Below are 21,052 nucleotides of genomic sequence, written 5' to 3' on the forward strand. Positions count from 1 at the left end.
TGAACATATTGCGAAGTTTATATTGCTAAAAGAAACCTGTATTCCAAAAGGAAATCAGTAAGATTGTGTGTGTGAAATCGGTAAGATCTTATTTCTCTAACTTCATTGGCCTACTACAAGGTAGATAGTAGGCACTTAATTTATGCTTTTGAACCGGGGAATCTCTGTTCTTTCTGGGAAAGGACACCCGCAGACTGCTCCTAGGGGCAATCAAGAAACAAAAGGGCCCTCTAACATCTCCCCCCAGGAGCTGATAGGGTCCTGGCTATTTGCTTTCACGGGAAAATTCCTCCAGAGAACGCATTCAAATTTCTCCCAGCAAATCACAGTGGCCTACAGCCAACTCCTTTTCGCTCATTGGCCGACTGGAAACTTCAGCCACTCCAGGCCTCCCGCCTCTTAATCGGGAGCCAATAGGAAAGATTATCGCTTCGTAACTTAGTGTCATCAGGTACCGTACTTGCAATTGGCTACTGGAGCTACGATCGAGAAGTAGGCGGGGCCACGCCAGCCGGCCTATATAAGAAGAGGACAAAGGCGGCGCGCCGCCTGTGTCATCCGCCATCTTGTGCGAAGCAAGGTGGCCTCCACGTTTCCTGAGCGCCTTCTCCGCTTCTGCCTCGACCGCCCCTTGGTCACAGACATGTCTCGGGATCGGTTCCGGAGTCGCGGCGGTGGTGGCGGCGGCTTCCACCGGCGAGGAGGCGGCGGCGGCCGCGGCGGCCTCCACGACTTCCGCTCCCCGCCGCCCGGCATGGGCCTCAATCAGAACCGCGGACCCATGGGTCCCGGGCCGGGCCAGGGTGGCCCCAAGCCCCCGATCCCGCCACCGCCTCCGCACCAACAGCAGCAGCAGCCGCCGCCTCAGCAGCCGCCCCCACAGCAGCCGCCGCCGCTTCAGCCGCCGCCTCACCAGCAACCGCATCAGCCGCCGCATCAGCCGCCGCATCAGCAGCCGCCGCCGCCCCCGGACTCGTCCAAGCCTGTCGTTCCTCAGGGACCCGGCCCGGCTCCCGGGGTCGGCAGCGCTCCGCCGGCCTCCGGGGCGGCGCCGCCCGCCACTCCCCCGACCTCGGGGGCCCCCCCGGGACCGGGCCCCACGCCGACCCCGCCGCCCGCTGTCACCTCGGCGCCCCCTGGCGCGCCCCCGCCCGCGCCGCCAAGCAGCGGGGTCCCCACCACCCCCCCTCAGGCCGGGGGCCCGCCGCCGCCTCCCGCAGGGGGCCCAGTCCCAGGGCCTAAGCAGGGCCCCGGCCCCGGTGGCCCGAAAGGCGGCAAAATGCCAGGCGGGCCGAAGCCCGGCGGGGGTCCGGGCCTAAGCACTCCTGGCGGCCACCCCAAGCCGCCGCACCGGGGCGGCGGGGAGCCCCGCGGGGGCCGGCAGCACCACCCGCCCTACCACCAGCAGCACCACCAAGGGCCCCCGCCCGGCGGGCCCGGCGGCCGCAGCGAGGAGAAGATCTCCGACTCGGAGGTGAGTGTCTCCGGAGGACGCGTCGGCTTCCCTAAGATGGCGGCGGCCCCCTACTCCTTCCCCTCCGCGGCCTCCATTTTGTCGGGCACCGGAAAGGACGCCTGCGCGGGCGGCGGGGGGCGGGGCCGGCTGCCGGGGAGGGGGCCGGTGTGGGGCCTCTGGTCGCCCCGGCCTGGCGTCCCGCCTGCCTGGGGACCGAGGGGCGGGGCGGAGGAAGGAGGCGCTGGGAGGCTGTGATGCGGCCTGTTAGAGCTAGCGGGTCCCGGGGAACGAGTGCAGCAGGGCGTGAGAGTCGGAGATGGGAGAGTTCCGGTCTCAGCGGCGCAGGCGCAAGTCGTCCCGGTGACAGCGGGATTTTGGTCGTTGTCTTTTCTCATTTAAGGCTCGATTATCATTTTAAGTTTTGTGTGCCGAGATTTAGATTTGTCGGGGACGCTCAGCATATACGGCTGACGAGGTGGCTGACACACAGGTTGCTGTGTAGAGAGGTCTGTGTGTCTGTTCTCAAGAGTATCCTGGATTATTTGGGTTTTTTGGTGTTAGGATCATATTGGCGATCATATTGGAAATTCCGCAAATGTAGTAGAGCCCTGATTTTGACTTGAAACGGAACAGGGGAGCAACCCGATAACTTAGCCAGTTCGGGAAAAGCGAAAATTATTACTGGGTTTTCCTACTTGCAGAGGTCGCTGGTGTCTGAAATTCCCATCCTTTTTCATCAGGGGTTTAAAGCCAACTTGTCTCTCTTGAGGAGGCCTGGAGAGAAAACGTACACTCAGCGCTGTCGGTTGTTTGTTGGGAATCTACCTGCTGATATCACGGAGGATGAATTCAAAAGACTATTTGCTAAATATGGAGAACCAGGAGAAGTTTTTATCAACAAAGGCAAAGGATTCGGATTTATTAAGCTTGTGAGTTTGATTTTATGTAGAATTAAAAATGTCTTTTTTTTTTTTTTTGCTACTACATACTGGTTTTTAAACCAACAAAAATAAGTGGGTTTTCAGAATTTTTATTATTTTTAAGAAAAGATGCAGTTACTGGTCAGTGCATAATTGTTGGTATCTAAGAAAGGAGGGGAGTGGGCAAAGCTTTTAATTGCCTGCCCTGAATGGTGTCAGGGAGGGCTGCCTGAAGCCACTTGACCTGAGCCGCAGGAAGAATAGGAGTGGGAGTTAGGCTTGTGGCAGTTTCAGAGCGGGCATTAGCCAATTTTGAGATCATTAACGTGAGTGTGTCTGATATTTTCAGGAGTCTAGAGCATTGGCTGAAATTGCCAAAGCTGAACTTGACGATACCCCCATGAGAGGTAGACAGCTTCGGGTTCGCTTTGCCACACATGCCGCTGCCCTTTCTGTTCGAAATCTTTCACCTTACGTTTCCAATGAACTGTTGGAAGAAGCCTTTAGCCAGTTTGGTCCTATTGAAAGAGCTGTAGTAATTGTGGATGATCGTGGAAGGTCTACAGGGAAAGGCATTGTTGAATTTGCTTCTAAACCAGCAGCAAGAAAAGCATTTGAAAGGTGCAGTGAAGGCGTTTTCCTACTGACAACGTAAGTTCTTGTGATTATTCCAATAATTTCTCTTCATTAACTTGTATGAGGAAGTTGCAAGTGGAACAAAGTTAAGATGGCGCTGTTTTTGTTATTAGAACTCCTCGTCCAGTCATTGTGGAACCACTCGAACAATTAGATGATGAAGATGGTCTTCCTGAAAAACTTGCACAGAAGAATCCAATGTATCAAAAGTAAGATTGATTGAACTTTGGGGCAGTTTTTAAGTGTAAATGGTAACTTGTTCTAGGAACTTTTCAAATTTGCTTAAAATATGCAAAATTATTTTAAATGGATGTGCTTAATAAAAACCTCAGGCTCAGAAAGTTAGAGGTTTTGAAGCAGTTAAATGTCTGATGTTTGTTTCTGAGGTAGGTATGTTTCACATGCAATCTTATTTTGTCCTTAGAACAACTGCATGATGTGTCGGTGTCTTGGTATTTTGAGAATGGGAAAATGTCGGGCTGACCTTGTGGCCGAGTGGTTAAGTTTGCGCGCTCCGCTGCAGGCGGTCCAGTGTTTCGTTGGTTCGAATCCTGGGCGCGGACATGACACTGCTCATCCAACCACGCTGAGGCGGCGTCCCGCATGCCACAACTAGAAGGACCCACAACTGAAAATACACAACTATGTACCCAGGGGCTTTGGGGAGAAAAAGGAAAAGATGAAATCTTTAAAAAAAAAAAAAAAAAAAAAGAATGGGAAAATGTATTTCTTGACTAGGTTTTGGCTAGAGTAAATAGAATTAGGAAATGGAAAAAGGAGGATTTCTTTCCAGTGCCCATACTCTGTTACTGTATCATTCTGGGGCATGTATTGTTTGTCGTGTGAAGATATTTTATGTGAACCAGGGTGTTCTTGGGCTTTTGATATTCCTTACAGGTGATAGGGCCAGGGGAAAGGCCAGTGTTTTTAGGGGAATCAAATAGTATTTTTTTGTGTGCATCCACAAATTGATTCACGTTTAAATATTATCAGAGAGAGAGAAACTCCTCCTCGTTTTGCCCAGCATGGCACATTTGAGTACGAATATTCTCAGCGCTGGAAGTCCCTGGATGAAATGGAAAAACAGCAAAGGGAACAAGTTGAAAAAAACATGAAAGATGCAAAAGACAAACTGGAAAGTGAAATGGAAGATGCCTATCATGAGCATCAGGCAAATCTTTTGCGTCAAGGTAAAAAAAAAAATCCTTTGTGATAGGACCAATTGCTTTTTTAACTTACTTGAAATTCATTAATGTGAATTCAAAACAAAATTTTCCGATGTTCAGATCTGATGAGACGCCAGGAAGAATTAAGACGCATGGAAGAACTTCACAATCAAGAAATGCAGAAACGTAAAGAAATGCAATTGAGGTAAAATTTTGTTGAACTAAGGTTTTTCGTTCTGCATTAACATTTAGAGGAAAGCTGTACCTAAATTTTGCAGGTGAGTCAGATGGGTTCAAAGAGGTTAGATACCGTGTCAGTGGTCTAACTCTTAAATTGGAATAGACTGTAAGAATTTCATTAATATTGCTTATTTTCTCTGCCAGAATGCCTCTAGGGCTATTCTCTTAGACTCACTTTCCAGACCTTTGTGTGTGTTTGCTCTAACCTAGACTTTGTAAAGCTCTTAGGGGAACTACTAGCTTTCTACAAATTGAATTATAAAAGATGGGGATAACACTCAGGTTTATATGCTTGATGAATATTTCCAGGCAAGAGGAGGAACGACGTAGAAGGGAAGAAGAGATGATGATTCGTCAGCGTGAGATGGAAGAACAAATGAGACGCCAAAGAGAGGAAAGTTATAGCCGGATGGGCTACATGGATCCAGTAAGTATACTTCTGTTGCGATCTAATTGGAGTTGTCTATAAAACTTGTAGGTACCTAGAACGAAATGTTACTCAGTTAAGTAGAACATTTTGCATTATAGCTAATTTGTGTGTGTGTGTGTGAGGAAGACTGGCCCTGAGCTAACATGTGTTGCTAATCTTCTTTTTGCTTGAGGAAGATTGTCCCTGAGCTAACATCTGTGCCAATCTTCCTCTATTTTATATGTGGGACACCGCCACAGTACGGCTTGATGTGTGTAGGTCCGCGCCCGAGATCCGAACCTGTGAACCCTGGGCCACCGAAGCCGAGCATGCAAACTTAACTACTACGCCACCGGGCCAGGCTTTTTTTTTTTTCCTGTAAACAATTGTATTACTTTTGATGACTGATATGCGTTGAATTTTATCTTCTTAGTTGGGCCAAAAGATTTCATTGGTTGGGAAGAAGCTTTATAGATCTTCTGATAATTGAATCTTAATAACTAGTTTCAGAATGTTGATTTTGAAGTTGACTTGGTCTTTTTTTAAAAGTTAAAATTTTTTTTTATGTTTTGGAAATTTCTGTTCTCAAGAATACTTGTGGGTATAGTACAGATGTGTGAAAGAGATTTTTTTTTCAGAGAGAGAGAGACATGAGAATGGGTGGTGGAGGAGCAATGAACATGGGAGGTAAGCATGAACATCAAATTATCAGTACCATTAGAGAGCAGTGTTTTGGTTGAGTCGTAACCAGCATTTTTGTTTCCTAGATCCCTATGGTTCAGGAGGCCAGAAATTTCCACCTCTAGGTGGTGGTGGTGGCATAGGTTATGAAGCTAATCCTGGAGTTCCACCAGCAACCATGAGTGGTTCCATGATGGGAAGTGACATGGTAATGTATCCTGTGAGACGTAGTACCAAGGAAATTCTCATTTTCACAACTTATGTGTGTGTTTTTTTTTTTTTTTTAAAGTAGGTGACTGGACCTCTTTTAGTTCCCCTATCATGTAAATCCTATTGAGGAATACTTTGGCAACATAGAAGAACTCAGTGTATGGTAACCTAGACATTACGGTTGCCAACAAGAAGTCAATGCTGTTAGTAGTATGTTGGAGTTATCTTTGGCAATAAGTAGACTTAGGTGCTTTCTGTTATATTGCTTGTGTACTTTTGCACTCTAGCGCATGGCAAATCCAAATTCTAAATGATAGATAAGGTACCTGATTATTCTACATCCAAGTGAGAGTAATCAAATGGCAAACTGTCATTCGTTATGTTGGTATTTGCCATAAGTGTGAATCAGGCTTGTAGTTTGTAGCTTTAGACATGTTTTAGTGATGTATAGGACTTTGACCTATATTTGGTGTGGCTTCTACCCATGATGAAAAGGGAATTGTTTAGTGTTTTGACTCGTCGTTTTCCCAACTGTTGGGCCTGTTCATAGGTACACCATCTAAAATAAACTGACATCTCTATTTTGCTACAGGGTAGCAAAAATCAGTGGTAATTTTAAGCATACTAGTTGTGTGCATTTGATCTGAACCATCTTGGTGCTATCATACTGTAGCTGTACAGATAGCCTGTCAGGATGCTTTAGACCAACCAAGTGAATTGGTCTGAGTGGCTGTATTAGTGCTTTAAAAATCCTTAGGGGAAATGAATATTGGCTTTAGAGGTGGGTTTAGAGAAGAGTGCATTTTCACAAGCGATTGAATCGGATTGGTTCACCTACGGGCTTTTGGCAAAGGAGGGAAGCTGCAGTGTGTAGTTCACTAGATACATTCTACAAATGGGAACATAAGTATTTAGTATGGGGCCTCATCTACTTAAAATCTACTTAGGACTTTTTGAGAATTAGAGTCGTAAATAGCTGGTTGGGTTAAATGTAGTGCTGTGAGTTTTTTTGAAATTGAATTTTTAAAAAATTGGGGTAACATTATGGTTTATATCCTTCCTAAAAGGCAGATAGTAGGTATATATCAAATTTGTAAAATCTAATTTGATGTGTTCCCACAGTTAAGGTTCTATATTCCAAGAACAGGTAGCTCCTGGGTTTTCAGATGTTACAATAACACAATTGTGAGACCCCTAGATTTTCCTTTTTAACTTTTTGAAATACTCAGTACAGTGTGCTAAAATCCTAAAACTTGTAAGAGTTTGCAAAATAACTTAAAGGATTGAGATTTAGTCCTTTCAAGTGGCCTTATAGTAGTTTGTAGGAAACATGTTGAAATTATGGGAACAATTAAACTCTGATGGCCGTTTTAGTTTTTTTTTTTTTTTTTTTTTTTTTTGAGTAATTCTCTCAGTAACTGATCTGTTTTAAATGGAGTATGAAAGACAGTTCAGGATGCTGTGCTTGCATATCTGTAGGATTCTTCTGTTTGGGTGCATAGGTTTCTAAGACTAGAATTACCTAAAACTAGATGGAATAATGAAGTCCTGCTTTATTGCAGTCACTAAAGCTTGGTGTTAATGCTATTTGGGAGATACCCAAAACAGAATCATAACAAAGTATCAGTGGATTTTTCTAAGACCTAAAGGCGAAGTTGGGCTCTTATGGGGTGGGCTGTATATTCAGTCCATTTGCAATAATACAGAATAGTACTGTGAACATAATTGTCTGGTTATATAGTGATGGCTCTGAAGGTGGTATACCTGTGAGAATGTGGCAGCACATGTTTTTTAATCAAGTTATTGTGCCGGTTAAGTGACTAAATCTATTAGTCTTTTATGCTTTTTCTTTTTGTAGTCTGGTAGCATTTTATTAAAACTTTGAACCTTTTAAGATTTGTGCAACTTAGCAGATGTGTCTTAAGATCTTGAAAAGCACAAGGTTTCTTATGCAGCACATGCCGCTAACTGGTGAGTAGGTCTTTGTCACTTGACTGAGTGAATTGAATCTGTCTGGTTGGGCTTGGCAGGCTTACTTGGAAATTAAATTTCCTGTTCAGATCTTCAAAGTGAGAAGTTTGCAAGCTTTCCAGTGGGTTAATCTGATGTGAAATTTCTTAAAACTCATTTTGGAATGGGTTTTCACATCTGCACTAATTCTTAAATTTTTTAGCACTACAGGGAAGATCTATTCTTTGAAACAGGTGTATGAGAATGGCTCAAGTGGGAACATACCACAAGGCATGTATTATCGTAAACTAATTTTCAAATTACCCTTTTTTCCTTTCTATGTTCCCGGTACCTGTGGATCGACTCATTGGTGATTGTATCGACGAACGTTGACTACGGAACCTTCTAAAATATTTACTTAACACACATGGACATCAACTACATATAATGAACTGTTAATTACTGTTTCAATAGCGTACTGAGCGCTTTGGGCAGGGAGGTGCGGGACCTGTGGGTGGACAGGGTCCTAGAGGAATGGGGCCTGGAACTCCAGCAGGATATGGTAGAGGGAGAGAAGAGTATGAAGGCCCAAACAAAAAACCCCGATTTTAGATGTGATATCTAGGCTTTCATTCCAGTTTGTTTTTGTCTTTTCTTGTTTAGATACCAATCTTTTAAATTCTTGCATTTTAGTAAGAAAGCTACCTTTTTATGGATGTTAGCAGTTTATTGACCTAATATTTGTAAATGGTCTGTTTGGGCAGGTAAAATTATGTAATGCAGTGTTTGAAACAGGAATTTTTTTTCCTTTTTATTTCCTTTTTTTTTAAACTGTATAATGTCCCTCAAGTTATGGCAGTGTACCTTGTGCCACTGAATTTCCAAAGTGTACCAATTTTTTTTTTTACTGTGCTTCAAATAAATAGAAAAAAATAGTTATGATATTGATCTTCAACTTTTGCCATTCATGCTTCTATGCACATTAGGCTAGGTATTCCACTTTGAAAGCATGAGAGTGTCTAGGCCTTTGAATGGCATATGCCATTTCTGGGAAATGTATTTGTAGGCTAAGTACTACTTTCTACAAATAACTACCCCCTTGTTTTAAAGAGAAGAGATGCATATTGAAGTAGTTTGATGATTTGATGTGTTTGGCATTATAGGAAGCAAGTTGGTGCTAAGTATTTAAATGGTTATGTAAGCAAAGCTGAACTGTAAATCTTCATTCAGGAATGTGTATTAAGATTATGGAATGGGTGTAAGACTATTGGTAGGGGGAGAAAGTGGGTATGACTAAATGGATCTTTTATGGCACTATGATCTATCCTTTCCTTGAAAGTTTCTGAAGAAAAAGTGGAAAGATCATTTTGTTGCATTCCTCCATTCTTGTTTTTAAAGAACAAGTCCCAAGCCCTACAAATGGCTTGTAATGAACTTTCACATTTGAATTAAAGATTGTTAAACATGAAGTCTTTTCATGTATTACTTCAAGTGATTATAAAGGTGGGGTTTAGTCTGAAAAATTCAACTTGAAAGTAAGAAGTGTAGTGACCATAAAGTAGGCTTAGCTCTACATACATTTGTACTCTGTAACTTTTACATCTCCTTGTGCTACTTCTGTTGGGCAAAATATGTAGGACTATAAAAATCTGTTCTCTTTTCTAAGAGTTAGTGGTGACTGTTAACTTAGGGTTGCAGATAACCATTCTTATTGTAAAATATTTGTTAACCTGTTTTTCCATGGTTTCCTTTTGATGTAGCACTAAATCTGGAGAGAGTTGCTTATGCTACACAGTACAAATATCCCTTCTTCCCACCATGAAGCTTTGGAGTGTTTCGATGGTGTTGTCAGTATATTGTCAACCTCATTGACTCTCCTTCCATTAGAATAAGAGACATTTTGACTAAATATTAAAAGTAGGTTGTTACTGTTGTCTGTTAGTACAATGGGAACCTGGTTTCTCAGTATATATATGTTAGCAGAGGAACCCTAAAAGTAGGTAAAGTAATTGAATGGTTTGGCTTTGTTCTTAGTTATGTTTCCATTCAAATTTGTACATTATAGAACTCTTACTATGGAATGTGTCTTCCTCCTTTTTACCTCTGTTCTTGGTGCTAATTGGCAAAAGTAAAATTCTAAATCAAATCCTTGTTAAAATGCTGAAGTTTAGTATTGTGCCTGAGTACAAAGGGAACCCTATTGTTGAAACAATTGAGTACTTTCTGCATAGGCAACCGGATAATACTAAAACACTAGTGGAGTATAAAGGCATGCCACCCAATTCTGGTTGTGTGACTGACAGGTACATGGTGTGCTAATTAAGGGAGAGAATCGCATTAGAAAATGTTCATTATTACTATTCACCAAGACACTTGGAAATGGGTAGCTCTACCATAATTATATCAATGAGGAAGTTGTGTTCCAGGTTATTTATTGGTGATATGTATGAGATTTTTCTGTACGGAAACAAGGGTCTTGATTTGAAAGGAGTCCGTTACAATTTGATTGAATTGTATGGTAGGGACTCCGCTAATGATAAGAAAATAAGGGGTGTTCATGGGACACCCACAAAGGGTGAACTTGAATGTGTGTGGGTGGGGGCTGGTGGGGAAATGGGAAACTCTGCCTATAAAATTAATGTTTCAGTTTATTTTTCAGATTACATGCCTTTCTTTATAAGGGATGCTGGCACAGACCCCTAAAATAAGCTTTTGGTAGTACTGTACCTTTGAAGAGTGGTGAAGGATGCTAATGGATAATCTCCTGAAAGTTGTGGTTTTGATAGCCTTACTGTGGGCTGTAGAATTGCTAAACATTGTTTAGCAAATAATGTTGCTTAGTTTCAACTAAGTTTTGACTTTCATCACTGAAACGGCAGTGTGCCAAGGGTTGTAAGCTGCTCAAATAGACTTTCAATAAGTCTTGCAATGTATATGATAGTTTTTAGCCTAATGTGAATTTAAATCATCTTAAAAAGTAGTTTCCTAAAAGCTGATATGAAACTTGGGGTGGGAAGGGGAAGGTAGTACTTACGAAGTATTTTAGCCATTTTTCTCATTTAAAGAAACCACCTGCCCCCATTTCCTCTTCTCCACTTTCTCTCATAATTCTGTTTTAAGAGGAACAATGATTCTTGTTAAGCTTATTAACTCCTAATCTTTAAAAACTACATTCTCTAAGAGACCCCAGTGTATTTTATAGGTATCTCATAGGCTGAAGCCATTGGCTCACATTATTTAGTGAAACCATAGTCCTCTTTGCGTAGAACACTAAACTCCTAAGTTAGAAGTACTATAAACCCCACCACTCTTTATAGATGTATTATACCACTAATATAAACATCATAATTTGGGAAATTGTAATGTTACGCTTGTGCAATTTTTCTAAGTGGCATATTATGGCAGATAAAAATTTAGGTACTTGGCTTTTCTTGGGCAAGCCACTAAGTTGTGGCGGAATGTTTTCTGGTGTCTTGGACTGCAATTGTGCACTATTAAAGTAGTGGCCTGCTACATAACTGCGTTTAGCCAGCATTTCTGCAGTGCGTAACTGTGAGGAACGTAGTACCGCAAATGGCAATGGACATTAGGACCCGGATGTAGTATTCCTGCTTGCTCCAAGATTCTCATTGCCGACTGCATACAGGTAGGTAACAAGCAATATAATCTAACTTGGTGACTTGCTATGTACTTTTATTCCGTGGTCATTCTGACATCACACTTCTGACGATGAGATTACAGTGCAGCACCTAACACTTGTACGGTAAAGCTAGCTTATGTCAGAACTGTGTGGGTTTGGGTTTAGAGCTGTAATTTGTCAGGCAGAATCCAGTGCTGTTGCAGTTCTCAGATAAAAAGTGCAAACTTGGTTCTTTGGTATATGATTCCAGTTGTGTGGTTTTCTTTAGTTGCATTGTAACTGAAGATAATGTGGAATACATCAGCAGTGTGGGGGAGAGGGAACCAAACCATACTGGGGAAGTAGAGTGCTTTTAGCATCTTGACACGGACTGTATAGCATGTGATAATTAGTCTCTGTTGTAGCAAACTGACCTGCCCATAGGTCACCAATGCCAACAATTTCAGAATGCAATCTTGGTAATTATTCTGCAAGTTGAGGGAATGAAGACTAAAAGTACAGTTTTTTTGTAATGTGATTTAAAATTTTTAAAAAAATGGTCTCCATGGGAAAATCTTTGTTACTAACTTGGGCTTAGATGGGAATCTAATGTGAATAGTTCAAGTTATGTGACTTGTCTAAATATGTCTATACTCTAAACCTGGGGGAAAGTGGTGTGGCACGTTGACTTGCCTACAGTTGAGTGAATACATGTTGGGAATCATTTCCCAATCATAAGACCTCGTCGTATTCTGTAGGATAACTGCAAATCTTCAGAGTAGTTTTTTGAATTTGGTTCCCTTAGCTTTAGGGATGTGATGATATAATCCAAAATGTTCAATTACCAAAAAAATGAGTCTCAAAAGCCCCTTCCTTTGTTGCTTAGGACTTAGTTTTTGCATCGACAGTTGTTCCAGACCTCAATTCAACTTTGGTTTTTGAACTGGTTTTTAGCTAGCATGCATGAGAAACAGCTTTTCACATATAATCCTTTCTGCTCTGTAACTGGAAATTTGGTTTACTCTGCATAAATCCTGGTGAAAACTCTTCATGACTTTGAGCAGTTTCTTCCATTGTATCAAGAAAAATGGCTTGCTCTTGGCAAGCGATTCACAAGATGGGGACAGATTCGTACTTGAATATGTAGTTCATTCAAGCAAGTAACTGGACTCTCCTGCCAGATGAAAGAACAAATGGTGACTAGTTTAGCTGTCTATATTAGTAATACAATGCAGATCAAACATAATGCTCAATGTTAGTGACAGGAGTGTCACTAAATTGGCATACAGCCCTGATTGCGTTTTCCTGTGGCATAATCTGTTAAATCGGTGGCCAACACATGCTACCGTGATTTAGCAATTGTTTAGAAATAAAAGCTCAGGTTTATTTCCTAACGGTCAACAACTTTGAGAGAATGTACTTGTTACAATATATGGACTTTGGGGAATATCTTTGGGGTGGGGGGTTAATTTTGCTTCATTCTGCTTATTTCGAGATGAATAGGCTTTTGCACTTTCGAATGAGAAACCTGTGACTTAAGTCAATTCTTGCTAGTTTTGATTTGTATGTAGCTGTAATTTGTGAATCTTAGTGCAGAGGGTCTTAAAAACACTCATTCAAAAAGCTGGGGATAAATGGGTTTCAGTAATAACACTATACTAAGGTGCCTGCATTGTATTTCATAGTCTTGTTATAAACCAAAATTATTCTTTTTAATGACAGTGGTCTGAAGTTCAGAGGTGTGATGCCAGAATGCATTTTCGTACTGTTAGGCCCTTGGAACAGATACCGGTGCTTTCTGAAAGATGAAAGAAATGCAATGGGTGCTCTTCACACAAGGTTGCAAAACCTGCAAAGAATGCAAAATAGTCTCAACTTTTCCCCAATAAAGAGATGCGTGTGACTAGTTTTGGACTTTTCACTTTAATGGGGGTTGCATGTCTCCTATTGTTAATCATTGTCAGCTGCAGTGACATGATCCACAGTCCTGCATTTACTGGCTTTCCCTTAATGATTTTGGGTAGGTTTTAGGAGCCAGGATGTTTGTTCTGGGCCTTTATTTGGTTGGCTTTAGCTGATAATGTTTCAGTGCTCTGTCAGCTAGTGCAGTTCTCAAATGGCTGCCTATTAGGGAAAGAATTCAGAGGATTTGACTGCTCCTAATCATCTGTCATTGCTGCTAGATAATGATTGGCAATTTTTAAGACTCAACTGTGGAAATCGCAGAGTTGTTGGTAATCCATCAACCATAAAAACGTTGCTTTTGAACACCAGTGCTGAAAACATTTTATTCGGAGGGAGAAAAGGGGGCTGGATGCAGAATAGGATAATCTGGAGAATGGGGGAAGAATGCAAAACGATATAGTATCCCTTATGGATGGTACATGTGCAACAGGGAACTCTATTTCCTAACACCCTTGGCAGTAACTGATTATCAGGGAGGAATGAAAACCTGGAACTTGAATTAAGGCTGATCTTTCTGGTTTTTGTGCACTGTGGCCCTGCCAGGCGTATATAGTGAAGGTGCATGTCTTCTCCCTCAGAAAAACTCAGGTTCCTTGCTGTCCCAATAAGGCTTAGCTTCCCTGCCCTAACTTAAAACTCAGTCAGGACTTAGAGGGAAAGAACGAGGCAAATATATAGGATTGCAGGGTAACAACTGCATTGTTGGGTTCTGTGGGATGGGGAGGGCACTCTTGGAGGAGGACTGCTGAAGGTGGTCAGTCCACCTGAGAATGGAAGACATACTTGAATGGGGAGCAGGGTATGTACTTTCATATGAAAAGAGCCGATGTTCAAACTCATTTGGTAAGGTAAACGTTGTCACATACCTTCACATAAGGGATAGTATATTTTGGGTTGCAGTCAAACTTCACTGTGCTCAGACTGGTGAAAAGAGAAGTTAGGCTGCTGTATTTTAAAGAAGATACAGTTTTCATTCTAATTCAGGTGTCTGCTTTACTACTTTACATAAGAATAATTTTAGATTTTTTTTCCCCCCATGAAGTTTCTTCCTATTTTTTTATGCTGTAACTTGCCCCTTAATCTTTGTCTCTGGAATTTTACTCTTTAAATTTTGAAGTTAACTAGCATTTTCAAACTTTTATACCCTTGTCTTTTATATTAACTTTTTCTTATTATTCTTTAGGTAAGAATGATTGATGTTGGCTGACACTGGAGTGCTTATTCACTTCAAGTAAGTTTCCTTTGAAATCTTAACCTGTAGAAGACTTTGGATTTGATTTCTCTTTTTTTTTTTTTTTTTTTTTAGATTTTATTTTTTTCCTTTTTCTCCCCAAAGTCCCCCGGTACATAGTTGTATATTCTTCATTGTGGGTCCTTCTAGTTGTGGCATGTGGGACGCCGCCCCAGCGTGGCTTGACGAGCAGTGCCATGTCCGCGCCCAGGATTCAAACCAACGAAACACTGGGCCGCCTGCAGCGGAGCGTGCGAACTTAACCACTCGGCCACGGGGCCAGCCCCGGGTTTGATTTCTCTTTAATGGTTAAATAGATTTTGCTATGTGGGGTGAAATGTGTTTGATTTTTTAAAATGCTTGTTTTTTTTAAGATAATATCCCAGTGTTTTTGTTTTTGAAAATAGGTGTGTGCATGTGAGTGTGTGTGTGACAGTTGGAAAGAGAGAAGGTGGGGAATATTTGTTAGAAAAATGTCAAACAATAGAAGAATTTTAAAAAGACGCGTGGTTATGTAGAGAAAACAATCATAGAAGATTAGAAAAAGCTTGAATTAGTGGAGAAATACCATATTTTTGGTACTTTAACTTTGCACCCGTTCGAAATCCCCTTAAGATTCTTTTTTACTTATCCAGTAAACAACAGAGGAACAACTACCTAGTTGTTGACAGGAGGAAATATTCCGTAAGGACATGGGAAGGAAATTGAGAGGATATAACCTTGGTGTGTGGGCCAGATCTTTTTTAAGCAATAACATAGCAAAAACAAAAAACCAAAAACCACTGATTGGAACCCAAACTTGTGCCAAAAAGTGTCTCTCTCATTGATGACAGAATAAAATGTGCACACTAAAAGTTAATAAAAATGTAATATGCTGAGCATGTTATTTTAATAAAATCATTATGTTTTTAATGATAGGTGGATATTTGTTCTCAAGGCATAACACAGCATGAGCCAACCAAGAAGGAAAGCCACAAGCTGTTAGACTGAGGAATTGTCTAGGTAAGTTGAGTGATTCTTACCTATAAACTGCTTTCAGAAGGATGCTTGGGTGGTACAATAATAACTACTTGTGTGTGAATATCTCATTTTAGTTTCTTCTACATTAAAACTTCCTAGTCGGAAATACATTGCTTTTATAGTACAGTCATGTGCCACATAACAATATGTTTTGGTCAGTGATGGACTAGATATCCAATGGTGATAGAGGATTAGTACCATATAACCTAGGTGTGTAGTAGGCTATACCATGTAGGTTTGTGTAAGTACACTCTCTGATGTTCGCAGAGTGACAAATTCACCTAACTGATGATTTCTCAGAATGTATCCCTGTTGTTAAGTGATATGTGACTGTACTTCAATACTTTCATTTTGACAACCTTTCGAGGTTGTAAACCTTGTCTGTTGGTTTCGCTTAAGCCTCAGAAAAACAGGGACTTGGGTTTTCAATAAAAATATGTATATATATTTACTCTGTCCTTAGCACTATGCAGAGGAGGGTTTGGAAAATTTGAAGTTCTTTTTTTCATCCAAATATTATATGGTGGGGTCATCTGTAGTTGAAAATAGATGGAGAACAAAATAATAAATGATTCTCTACTAGAATCATTGACAATTTTAAAGGGTAACTCAACTTTGCTGTTCTAGTTGGAAAGCAGACACAGTGTGCAAACAAATGGACCTGGCTGTCTTCCAATAAAACTGTTTTACAAAAAGAGGTGGCTTGTGGATAGTAGCTTATTGTCCTTTCATCTGATATGAATTGCATGTATAGATAGGTATCACTCAGGTTTAAAGGGCTGTAATAATCACAGTTTGGAATTTAAACAGAAAGGGAGAGTACTTTAAGGTTAGAAATAGGGATAACGTATAATTTAGGGCTATAGCTTATACCTGGGGAGAGGGAGGGTGCCCATTAATGGACTATCTTGAATGTTAGAGATCTGCCTTCTAAGAGTCTGGTTGCTACTAAAATTTCTTGTAGAAAACAGAAGTTATATTTAATCAGCTGGCTGGGCGACATCCGGTGTTAAGATAATCTTTTATTTTAATGATTACAGAAGCCTTAATATAGTATCACTAAATACTGTTAATACCACAGTCTTTGATTAATTTTTCTTTGGTGTTAAGAAGTTTGCTTGTTTAGAGCTAACTGATCTATGTTTGAGAACTTGGTAACTCGGATTCTTATGTCTTTTGGAGTAATTGTTTTTCCTTTAATTGGCAGGATCAGGTGAACTGTGTCCAGAAAACCAGTGAGGAAGATGGCAAAGAGGAATGAACAACCTAATTGTTGTTAATAAAGACGTTTAAAAATCAGATTGTTCTTTTATTTGTTTTGGTTTTATTTTTAAGTAGGACTCTTTGATTTCTAGAATTTTCCTTATTTCATCAACTTGTTTCTAGGTGACAAAAAAAGATGTTCATACGGTAGACGAAGAACAGATTAATTCAGGACTCTTTCTTGAGGCCTTCTTGGCAGAGCTACTTCAACTTCTTAATTACTAATCACTTTGATGGTCCTTTACTGTCTACTAACCTCACTTAGTGGCAATTTTAAAATATTGAGGGCTATCACTCCGTATGGATCTTACTCCTAAAGTTACCATGTGACTCATTTGGTAATTGTTAACTACAGTGCTCCTTGATGGATTTTGGGCATAATAGCATTTTATATCCCAGTTTTGTGTATTATAAATGAATTATCAGATGATGGTTACACGGTAGTCATACATCACTTCACAAAGCACAGACAGGATTATGTCTTGCCAAATAATGGCCATATTTTGGTTACCCCGACTAGCAATTTCTTTAAGCTAAAATAAAGTTGAATGTTATGTGCAGTGTAATCTGGGTAGATATTCAGAACAATCTATAAATGAAGGGAAAAGTGCTGGAATTAACTGTATATCTGCTTTATAAAGAAAATTGGAAGTAAAATCTTACCCCCTTCACTCTTGTAGCTCTGATATTAAATTAAACTTGACAGGTAGTTGAAAAGCTCTTTGACACCACTTAAGCATTTGTTCAGGGTTATGTGTGTGTATGTTTAAAAGGTAATTCTGGGGGCCAGTCTGGTGGTATAGTGATTAAGTCTGTGCACTGTTTCAGCAGCCTAGGGATTGTGGGTTCAGATCCTGGGCACAGACCTGCACGCTGCTCATCAAAGCCATGCTGTGTGTGGCATCCCATATACAAAATGGAGGAAGATTGTGACACAGGTGTTAGTTCAGAGGCAATCTTCCTCACCAAAAAAAATCCTGTTGCTGTGTCTATCTGTGGGCTTTGGTGTTTGGGCCTCATTACTAATACTGTAGAATTTCAGAAAGTGCTGTTTTATTAGCTTGCTATGATTAAGCAGGAGAGACTTGGAATTCAGAGCAGTTTGCTCAAAATTAGTTAAAATACTCACAAAGGAAAGTTGAAAGTCAATACTCACTGGTCCCATGAAATTTGATTTGAAAAGCTGTGCATGTATAGTCAGTACCAGGGAAGAGGCCGTAATCCTGCTGGTTTTCTCATGCTCTGTAGTCATTCTGCTTATCCATGGTTGGCGTGTCTTCAAAGAGCCAGAGCGCCCAGCCATCCCAAATCAAGAATCTGTTTTGAATCTCTTGTGGTTCAACTTCTCTGTTACTCCTTTCTGATTGCCAAATTAGCATCTGAAGCTTTATGGATTTCAAGGCACAAACTGTAATGTAATATAGTGGTTAGGGGCATAATGGGGTCTTAATCATTGGAGTGCGAGTGTTCTGCAATTTGCCCAGCTGCCTTCTCTGGCAAGTTACCTAAATTGCAATTTGCTCATTGATAAAGTGAACATACTACCTTTTTCATTGGGTCATTAGGATAAAAGATGATGTACATAAAGCGTTTAGCACAGTCTCTGGCACGAGGGAGTACGTGATATTTTCAAATATATTAGGCAGTCATTAGGATTCACAGGCAACAAGTAGAGAATTCTTCCCCTAATTACAGCATGTAATCCAAAGATCTGATATGCAGTTTTAGGTTTGATAGCAAAGAATAGAGGTGTTAATTTTGGTAAGCCTTTAAACCATGGAGTCTGAAGGGGAAGATTAGCAAGAGATTGTTAGTACTGAAGGGATTGGGAGCCTTGGGAGAAGCCATTAAGGAATGTAGAGGGGCCGGCCCCATGGCCAAGCAGTTGTGTTCGCGTGCTCTGCTTTGGTGGCCCAGGGATTTGCTGGTTTGGATCCTGGGTGCTGACATGGCACCGCTCATCAGGCCATGCTGAGATGGTGTCTCACATGGCGCACAACCAGAGGCACAACGAATACACAGCTATGTACTGGGGGGCCTTGGGGAGGAGGAGGAGGAGAAGAAACCATTGGCAACAGTTGTTAGCTCAAGTGCCAATCTAAGGAAAAAAAAAAGTGGAGAAATTGAAACACTCATACTCTACGGGTGGGAATGTAAAATGGTGCAGCCATCTTGGAAAACAGTCAAGCTGTTCCTCAGTTACCATACAACCTAGCAATTCTAATGCCTGAAAGAAACAAAAGTACACACAAAAATTTGTACATGAATGTTTATAGCATTACTCATAGTAGTCAAAATGTAGAAACATGCTTATCAACTGATGATAAATTGTGGCATATCCATACAGTGGAATATTAGCCATGAGAAGGAATGAAGTAGTGGTACATGCTACAACATAGATGAACCTTGAAAACTTGCTAAGTGAAGCCAGTCACAAAAGACCACATATGATTCTATGTCTATGAAATGGCCAGAACAGGGAAAACTACAAAGTAGATTAGTGGTTGCCTAGGACTAGGGGGGAGGGTGTTGAGGAAGGGGAGAGTAATGGAGAATAGGGGCATGATTGCTAAAGGACACAGCGTTTGTTTTTGGGGTAATGAAAACATTCTAAATTACTGGTGACAGATGCACATAGCTGAATATACTAAAAAACATTAAATTGTATACTTTGGATGAATTGTACGTGAATTACATCTCAAACTTTTTTTTTGAGATAATAGGTTTATAACATGAAATTTCAGTTGTACATTATTATTTGTCAGTCACCATATAAATATGCCCCTTCACCCCTTGTGCCCACCTCCGAAACCCCTTCCCTTCTTGTAATCCATTGAGCTGTTCTCTTTGGCCCTGTATTAGTTTATCTTCCACGTATCAGTGAAATCATATAGTATTTGTCTTTCTCTGTCTAGCTTATTTAGCTTAACATAATTCCCTCAAGGACCATCCATGTTGCAAATGGGATGATTTTGTCTTTTTTTTATGGCTGAGTAGTATTCCATTGTATATACATATCACATCTTTATCCAATCATCAGTCAATGGGCACTTGGGTTGCCTCCACTTCTTGGCTATACCGTATAATGCTGCAATGAACATAGGGGTGCATAAGTCTCTTTGAGTTGTTGATTTCAAGTTCTTTGGATAAATACCCAGTAGTGGGATACCTAGGTCGTATGGGATTTCTATTTTTAATTTTTTTGAGAAATCTGCATACTGTTTTCCATAGTGACTGCACGAGTTTGCATTCCCACAAGCAGTGTATGAGGGTTCCCTTTTCTCCACATCCTCTCCAACGTTGATTTCTTTGTCTTGGTGATGATAGCCATTCTAACAGATGTAAGGTGATATCTTAGTATAGTTTTGATTTGCATTTCACTGATGATTAGTGATACTGAACATCTTTTCACATGCCTATTGGCCATCTGTATATCTTCTTTGAAAAAATATTCATATCCTCTGCCCATCTTTTAATTGGGTTGTTTGGTTTTTTGTTGTTCAGTTGTGTGAGTTCTTTATATATTTTGGAGATTAACCCCTTGTCAGATATATGATTTGCAAATATTTTCTCCCAGTTGGTGGGTTGTCTTTTTATTTTGTTCCTAGTTTCCTTTGCCTTGCAGAAGCTCTTTAGTTGAATGAAGTCCCACTTGTTTATTTTTTCTTTTGTTTCCCTTGTCTGAGTAGACATGGTATTTGAAAGATTCTTCTAAGACCGATGCCAAAGAGTGTACTGCCTATATTTTCTTCTAGGAGTTTTATTGTTTCAGGTCTTACCTTCAAGTCTTTGATCCAATTTGAGTTAATTTTTGTGTATGGTGAAGATAATGGTCTACTTTCATTCTTTTGCATGTGGCTGTCCAGTTTTCCCAACACCACTTATTGAAGAGACTTCCCCTTTCTCCATTGTATGATCTTAGCTCCTTTGTCAAAGATTAACTGTCTGTAGATGTGTGGTTTTATTTCTAGGCTTTCAGTTCTGTTCCATTGATTTGTGTGTCTGTTTTTGTACCAGTACCATGCTGTTTTGATCACTATAGCTTTGTAGAGTATTTTGAAATCAGGGATTGCGATGCCTCAAGGTTTGTTCTTTTTTCCTGAGGATTGCTTTAGGTATTTGAGGTCTTTTCTTGTCCCATATGAATTTTAGGATTCTTTGTTCTATTTCTGTAAAGAATGTTATTGGGAGTCTGATTGGGATTGCATTGAATCTGTAAATTGCTTTCAGTAATATGGCTATTTTATATTTATTATTCCAGTCCATGTACATGGAATATCTTCCCA

General features: G+C 40.7%; 1 protein-coding gene across 3 annotated transcripts; it reads left to right on the forward strand.

Annotated features, from left to right (window-relative positions):
• The first annotated feature begins 535 nt into the window (after positions 1-535).
• SFPQ (splicing factor proline and glutamine rich) lies at positions 536-16,802 on the forward strand. Of its 3 annotated transcripts, XR_011503484.1 has the most exons (13): positions 536-1,474; positions 2,197-2,385; positions 2,726-3,027; positions 3,126-3,221; positions 4,006-4,202; positions 4,299-4,383; positions 4,728-4,845; positions 5,466-5,514; positions 5,595-5,716; positions 14,436-14,483; positions 14,634-14,772; positions 15,402-15,485; positions 16,711-16,802. XR_011503484.1 is itself a non-coding variant. In XM_044770322.2 (10 exons), exons 1-10 carry the CDS (start codon positions 644-646, stop codon positions 8,278-8,280), a joined length of 2,127 nt encoding a protein of 708 aa, XP_044626257.1. In that variant the 5' UTR covers positions 536-643; the 3' UTR covers positions 8,281-9,137. The 3 variants fall into 3 exon arrangements, 1 of the variants encoding a protein (XP_044626257.1); XR_011503483.1 differs by lacking the exon at positions 14,634-14,772; XM_044770322.2 differs by lacking the exons at positions 14,436-14,483; positions 14,634-14,772; positions 15,402-15,485; positions 16,711-16,802 and adding an exon at positions 8,143-9,137.
• The last annotated feature ends 4,250 nt before the right edge of the window (positions 16,803-21,052 follow it).

Source organism: Equus asinus, chromosome 5, assembly GCF_041296235.1.
Source record: "Equus asinus isolate D_3611 breed Donkey chromosome 5, EquAss-T2T_v2, whole genome shotgun sequence".
NCBI classification, from domain to species: Eukaryota; Metazoa; Chordata; class Mammalia; order Perissodactyla; family Equidae; genus Equus; species Equus asinus.